This window comes from Carettochelys insculpta, chromosome 2, assembly GCF_033958435.1.
Source record: "Carettochelys insculpta isolate YL-2023 chromosome 2, ASM3395843v1, whole genome shotgun sequence".
NCBI classification, from domain to species: Eukaryota; Metazoa; Chordata; order Testudines; family Carettochelyidae; genus Carettochelys; species Carettochelys insculpta.
The window spans coordinates 4,034,158-4,041,721 of record NC_134138.1 but is presented as its reverse complement, the minus strand read 5'-3'; the positions used below and the strand labels follow the sequence as shown (position 1 = coordinate 4,041,721).

General features: G+C 58.8%; 2 protein-coding genes across 2 annotated transcripts in view; both read right to left on the bottom strand.

Moving 5' to 3' along the window:
• Window positions 1-7,564, bottom strand: part of LOC142009046 (uncharacterized) — a 165,030-nt gene that overhangs the window by 21,314 nt on the left and 136,152 nt on the right. The window lies entirely within an intron of this gene.
• LOC142008380 (vacuolar protein sorting-associated protein 28 homolog) lies at window positions 33-6,918 on the bottom strand. Its single transcript, XM_074985565.1, has 9 exons — window positions 6,882-6,918; window positions 5,739-5,767; window positions 5,367-5,404; window positions 4,884-4,973; window positions 4,366-4,480; window positions 2,215-2,316; window positions 1,940-1,993; window positions 985-1,076; window positions 33-579 (listed from the first exon to the last, which is right to left on the bottom strand). The coding sequence occupies exons 1-9, from the start codon at window positions 6,916-6,918 to the stop codon at window positions 462-464; spliced, it is 675 nt and encodes a 224-aa protein (XP_074841666.1). The 3' UTR covers window positions 33-461.

Sequence of the window (7,564 nt, the reverse complement as noted above, 5' to 3'; positions counted from 1 at the left end):
CGCTGCAGCCTGGGGCATGACCTGTTGTCAGCAAGGGTGGAGCACCCTGCCTTAGCCAGCTGCTGTGGCACCCAGAAAATCTGAGCTGCTGGGCTGGTCCAGGCCCTGAGTACAGGGGCAGTGGCTGTGCCTGCTTCTCCCACCCAGCAAGAGCCACAGCACCGCAGCATAGCCAGCATGGGGGTTTATTACCGCAGGTGTACAAGTCTCCCGCCCTGCTTGCAGGACTCACGGGGAGGGAGGAAAGGAGACAGGCTGGCTGGAGCTGGCCCAGTGTGAATGTGCCCTGCAGCAGCACAGTTCACCTTGACTCAGCCCTAACCCTGCTGCGGGAATGGCTGCAGTGCACCACTCCCAGCCTCCTGCCCCCAACAGCAGCCTAGGGGAAAGGGCCTGGAGCCTGCTGGACTGCTACAGTGGGAGGGCGCTCCTCAGGACCAGGCAGGGCGCAGGGCCCAGCCTCAGGAGTGCAGGAACCGGCTGAAGGCATTGTAGGCGGATTCCAAATCAAACAGCATCTGGCGCACTTGGGAATCGTCCAGCTCGTCAGAGGCAGACATGCCGCTCAGCGTCTGCAGCCTGCCGGGGAGAGTCAAGGCACAGTCCTGGCCCCCAGAGCAGGAAGAAGGCCCTTTGCTGGGCTGCACTTTGCGCCTGCACTAGTACTGGAGGGACCTGGCAGGAGCCATGACTTGTCGCCCTGAGTGCTGGCCTAGGAGGAAACTGGTAGCTCCTCTGGCCACGGTCCCACCCCGCAACCAGGCCCCTGATCAGACATGGCGAGCAGGGCTGGGGACAAGCACCTCCCACTGCAGAGGGAGCAGACTGATGGAGCTGGGCCCGAAGGCACTCTGCGCTCCCCCATGCCCTCAGACTGGCAGGAGCGCCATGGGGCAAGGCAGGTCCAGGCCCTGTCCTGGAGAGCTGGGTCAGGACCCGGGCTTGCTCCTGCAGAGGGCAGGGGCCTCAGAGCACCCTACTCACCACTGGTTCACTTTCTGTCTCCCCTCGAAGTCAGGAGGTAGGTGGCTCATGCGGTTCATCGTCTCCATCAGCTCCCGCAGGTCTGGCTGGATCTGGATGCACAAAAGCATGGAGCTTCTGCTTTTCCTGCCTGGGGCCCGGCTGGGAAAGCCCCACCCCCCTTCAGGCGCTGCTGCCAGCAGTGAAGCCTCCATGCACCCCTAGCTTGTCCCCCTCTCTCTCTGAAGACCAGCCACACCGGGTCAGACCAAAATCCATCTTGCCCAGTGCCCTGTCTTCGGACAGTGGCCAATGCCACGTGCCCCAAGGGAAGCGAACAGAACAGCTGAGCATTGAGTGGTCCATCTCCTGTCATCTAGTTCCAACTTCTGACAAACGGAGGCTAGCGCCATCATTCCTGCCCATCCTGGCTAACAGCCACCGATGGACCTCACCTCCCTGAATGGATCTAGCTCTTTTTGGAACTCTATTGATAAAGTCCTGGTCTTCACGCCATCCTCTGGCCAGGAGCTCCAGAAGTGAACTGTGCACTGCATGAGAAATACATCCTGTTTGTTCTTAACCCTGTTGCTAATTTCACTGGGTAACCCCTAGATCTCGTGTGGTGGGAACAAGTAAATACCTTTTCCTTATTTTTCCTCCACACCAGTCATGATTTTGTCGACCTCTTAGTCGTCCCCGCACCCTTCATCTATTGTTTTCTAAACTGAAAAGTCACAGACTTTTTAATCTCTCTTCAGATGGACCCGGTCCAAATCCATTGTTTTTGTTACCCTTTTCTGAAACTTTTCCACAGCCAAGGGTGTTTTTTTTTTTTTTTTGTTTTTTTTTTTTTTTTGAGATGAGGCGACCACATCTGCACGCAGTATTCAAGCTGGGGGTGTACCCTGGATTTATACCAAGGCTGTAAGATACTCCCTGTCTTATCCTCTGTCCCTCTGTAAATGATTCTCACCTCATCCATGGCTCGGATCTCCAGGCGCAGCTTGTCCATCACTGTGATGAAAAGCTGGAAGAGAAAAGAGGTGCCTCAGCAATGGCCTGGAAGCTAGCAGCAGGGCACCTCACTCCAGCCCTCTTGGGAGGGTGGGGGCAAGCCAGGACAGCGGGCCCTTGACAGCCCCCTGGGGACCAGCCATGCAGCTGCACAGGCCAGGCCAGCTGCCAAAGTCCCAGAAGCACAGGATGCCGGGATTACAGTGCGCACAGCCCCTTGCCCCGGGAACGTACAGAGACGATGTCAGCAATGCAGCGGTTCAGGTTGCCCTTGTCGTCCTTGATGGTGATTGGCCGATCCTCCTTGATCCTCTCCATGGCCAGCGGGCAGTCGAGCTGCAGCAGCAGGAGGGTTACAATGAGGCTGGGCAAGCTCAGGGCAGGGTAACAAGCACCATATAACCCCCAACAAAGAGCATTTCCCAGGGAAAGCCGGGTTCCGCTCCATGTGCTAAGCTGGGGGAAGGGAGCACAGTACAGAACGTGGCCAGACGGTCTGAACATAGGGCCACCCAGCCTGGTCGTAGACAGTGACCAGTGCTGGGCGCCCCAGAGGGCATGACCAGAACACGTCACCAAAAGGTGATCCTTCTCCTGTCACCCAGTCCCAGCTTCTGACAAACGGGGCTAGAGGCACCACCCTGTCCACCTTGCTGAACAGCCATTTGTGGCCCTGTTCTCCATGAACGTATCCAGTAGGTTTTTGAGCCTTGTTATAGTCTCAGCCTTCACATTGCCCTGTGGCAGGGAGTCCCACAGCTGGCCCTGCGTTGTGTGAAGAAATCCGTCCTTCTGTCTGTTTTAACCCCACTACCTGTTTGTTTCATGGGGTGACCCCTAGTTCTTGCATTAGGAGAAGGAAGACAGAACACCACTTCCTTATCGACTTTGTCCAACCAGTTGGGATGTTCTGGACATTAGCCGCCTCTTTTCCAAGCTGAGAAATCCCACTCTTACTACTCCCCCCACACCATACCCCAGCCATTCCATACCCCAATCGGTATTCTGCCCTTTTCTGTACCTTTCCCAATTCCAATACATCTTTTTAGAGATGTGGTGACCTTGAATACTGCTGCAGGTGTGACATAGAAGTACACGGGATTTATACGAAGGTAATATGATTACGACAAGGTGGAAGTGCCTTTGGTCCAGGGGAGGGAGGGAGGGAGGGAGAGAGAGAGAGAGAGAGAGAGTGTGTGTGTGCGCGTGCACACTCACCCCCCCAAGCGCAGGGGCCCCCTCTCTAAGCCAGGTGACCGCGAGAGTGTAATTCACCTTTGGTGGGTTCTCCAGCACCGACAGTTTTTAAATCTAGGCGGGCTGTATTTCTCATGGGACAGGTCTGCTCTGGGAGTGAGCTGGGGGCAGGGCTCTGGCCAGAGGGACACAGGGGAACAGCCTGGGTGACCACACTGGGTCCTCCAGGCTTGGAATAAACAAATCTATGCAGTCTCTCCCCCCAGCATCTAAGTCAGTCAGGCACAGTAGGGCTATGTCTACACAAGCCCCTTCCTTTCAGAAGGGACATGGTAATGAGCGAGTTGGGAAGATGCTAAGGAGGCGCTGCCATGAATATGCAGTGCCTCTGTGATGTAGTGGGAGATACCTGTGTGTACACGTGGGGCTCCTGCTGAGGGTAACCTGGCGACCAGGTGACACCCCTGGGCTGCAGACAAAGGAGGAGGTGGAGCCTGAGGGGTTTGAACTGGAACTGGGTGTTGGAAGCAGTTAGTCGGGGCTGGGAGAGAGAGAGACAAAGGAGGGGGCAAGACCCCGGCTCCGGGGGCCCCTCGGGGCCTCCTCTCCCCAGCATGGCTTGGGCTGGCTGTCTCTGCCGGCTGCACTGTCTCCTCTGTACGACGCTGTGCCCTGTTGCCTAATAAACCTGTTCTCCTGCCTGCGGATGGGGTGCAGAGGATGGAGACCCCGAACCCCCTCACAGCCTCATTAGCATAATGGTGGCTGCATGTAATTTGAAAGTGTTGTTTTCAAATCACGCACCGCCAATGTAGACAGGGGCCTTTCGAAAGGACCCCCCGGACTTCGAAAGCCCCTTCTTCCTATTTGGTTTTAGGAAGAAGGGTTTTTCAAAGTCCGGGGGCGGAGGAGTGTCCTTTCAAAAAGCCCCCGTCTAGAGAGGCAGCGCACAATTCAAAAGCTGTGCTTTCCAATTGTGTGGGGCCACTATTATGCTAATGAGGCACTGCATATTCACGGTGGTGCCTCATTAGCATATTCCCAACTCGCCCCAAAAGGAGGGGACTAGTGTCCATGCGGCCTACATGTAGAACTCAGCAGCAACACAGCCCGCCCCCCGCCCCCACTGTTCTAGGAGCCCCCCGAGATTCCTGTCCCAGAGTCCCCAAAAGCTGTACTGCTGGAGGCTGAACTCATCCGGAACTTGCGGCAAAATTCATCGATGGAGCCAATTTCAGATCCCTGTACCTGTTTGAAGGCAGCTTTGTACGGGACCAGGAGCCGGGAGCAGGCTGCGGTGTACCTGGGGCAGTGCATGGAGTAAGAACAGCTGGAGTGGCTCATGCCAAGCAGGAGGGGAACACGGAGGTCGAGGATGTACAAGCAGGTCCCCAGGGGAAAGGAGAACACTGTAACAGCCCCCACGGCAGGGGAGGCTCCCCAGGGTCTCTGACTGGAGACCCTCTGCATGGAGCAATGTTGCCTGGCCCCCAGGGGAAGTGGGCAGGGCCTGAGGGGGGACTAAGGGGCTGTTTTGATGCTTCTCTGAGCCCCGTCCCCAGTGTGTCCGCAGTGCCCTGGGGGGGGAGAGGTCACTCTGCTCCACTCGGTAACGACGCATCCTGCAGGAGATGCTCCTGCTGCTGCATCCGCTTGGCTCCCCTGGGAGAGACCAGGCTGGAAACAAAACCCAGCTGGGGACTCACTCGTTGGGAGAGACACAGTCCTTGATATAGGCTTTCTCCAGAGCCTGCATCGTCTTCACCACCGCAAACAGCTCAGCCATGTTATCGTACCTAAAACCCAAGCGCAGAAGCCCGTGAAGGCGCATAGCCTGTGACCCCCACCGCTATACACGCGCCCGCGTCCCTGGGAACAGCACAGGGGCTCTCATGCTCCACAGCCCAGCAGGAGCACTCCCTTTTTCTGGAGAAGACCCTTCCGCCTATTGCATCTTTCTCAGCAGCAGGCTGCCCTGGCCAATGGCAGAGGCGGAGCAGAAGGGCTCTTGGGTCCTTCCTAGCTTGGCGCGGGGACAGAGCATCAGAACGCAGAGCTCCCTGCACCATCAGCCCCAGCATCTCCCGAGCAAGGACCTCACTGCAGACAACAGCTTGAAGTCCCAGCACTCCCAAGCCCCACAGAACTGTGTACCACATGGGAACCCATTCGGCTGGGGATGGACTCACTTTTCTCGCTCCCGTGCATTTTTATACAGCTTCACCTCCTGCAAGGAGAGCAGATACACAGCCTGTCAGGTACCCGCACAGTGTGTGGTCAGCTGCACAAATGGACAGGCTGGAAGCAGGTGGGGACGGAGCTGACAGATACGGACCTCCTGCATCCTCACCACAGGGTAGAGGAGACAGGGACCAGAGAAACCCACACTGAGATGGAGGTAAGGAGCTGGGAATCACCTCAAGAGCTGGGGTCCCCTGAATGCTCCAGCACTGAGGGCTGTGAAACCGTTTGCAGAGCCAAACCCGACTTACGCTGGAAGGTCATTCTGCCTCCTGTGCCAGAGACAGGACGAGGAGGGGAACGTGACCAGCGTTACTCACCTCGTACAGTTCTGGCTTATTCCCTGGGGCTGAAAAAGAAGAAACCCATGAACAGACCTAGCACTTATAGCTAGGGGCCTACCAGTGACGCCCACAATGCAAAACCTTCCTGGTAACCCGGTGTTAGGAAGGACCACGTCCACAGCTCCTTAGCCTACTAGCTACAGGGATACTGCTAGCACCCAGGACCTCTACAGCCTGCTCCGCTCTTCCATCCCGCCCCTCCTGCTGATCACCGCCCCTTGCTCCAGGCCAGAGAACCCAGCACAGTTCACAAGGGAGAATCAGATTCTGAGCTGGAAGGGTCCTTGAGAAGTTGAGTCCAGCCCCTGCACTGGAGCAGGGCCAAGTAAACAGAGCCCATCCCTTCCAGGCATCTGTCCAGCCTGTTCTTAACAACTTCCACTGATGGGGATCCACAACCTCCCTGGGGCACCTGCTCCACAGCTTAACTGCCCTCAGTGTGGGAAAGCTGTTCTTTATCTCAGGGGGTCTCAAACTTCATTGGTGTACAATCCACTTCTGCCAAGAAAAAGTAATGCACAGACACATGCCTCAGCCAAAACCCAGGCCCTGCCACCAGGGGTGCGAGTAAGGGGAACAAAAGACCAGCCCCATTGCCCGAAGAAAGGAGAGGCTGAGGACCCAGGCTGCAGCCCCAGGAGGGGCCTGGAACCTGAGCCCCACTGCACAGGGCTGAAGCCCTTTGTCTGGCCTCGATCTCAGCAAGTCTAAGCCAACCCAGGGGAACTCATTAAAATGAGGTCCCAACCCAATTTGGGAACTGCTGTGCTATCCTAACCCCTGTTGATGCAGACTGAGCCATTGCTTCGTAACCCGCCTCTGTGGCCGTGATACCCACCCTCCCATGAGCCCAGTGTCCCACCACTCTGCTGCCCCCAGCCCCGCTAGCCTGACCCCTGGGGACTTTGAGGGCGGGCAGTCCCCTGAGGGGAGCTGGAACCCGCGGTGTCACTGGGTCTCTGGCCAGGGGCGGGGTGGGCCTGGGTCACAGCCCTGCTCATGGCCAGCAGGCAGGGCTCTGTCAGGTGTGGACCGGGCCAGTCTGTGTCTCAGCCCCGGCCATGGGGTGGTGCTGTGGGGCCCCTTGCTCCCCACGGCGGCAGGGCCAGCGGGACTCACCTCCTGGGCCAGGCGCAGCAGGGATCCCGTGGAACATTGTGGTGGGCTGGGGCACTACTGCCTGGGGGACCTCTGCAAGGGAGGGAGAGGGGCGTTAGTGTGGCCTGGTAGCCCGGCCCCTGCACCCGACGCGATCCCCGGACCCAAACAGCCCGGGGCCCCACACTCCCCACCGCCCCCTAGTGACAAACACCCCCCAGCCCTGCGCTCCCCACCGCCCCCTAGACACAAACACCCCACGGCCCTGCGCTCCCCACCGCCCCCTAGTCACAAACACCCCCCCCGGCCCTGCGCTCCCCACCGCCCCCCAGCCACAAACACCCCCCCCGGCCCTGCGCTCCCCACCGCCCCCCAGCCACAAACACCGCCCCCCGGCCCTGCACTCCCCACTGCCCCCCAGCCACAAACACACACACACACACACCCCGGCCCTGCGCTCCCCACTGCCCCCCAGCCAGAAACACCGCCCCCCGGCCCTGCACTCCCCACTGCCCCCCAGCCACAAACACACACACACACACACCCCGGCCCTGCGCTCCCCACTGCCCCCCAGCCACAAACACCCCCCCCGGCCCTGCGCTCCCCACCGCCCCCCAGCCACAAACACACACACACAACCACCCCGGCCCTGCGCTCCCCACCGCCCCCCAGTCACAAACACCCCCCCACCCTGCGCTCTCCAC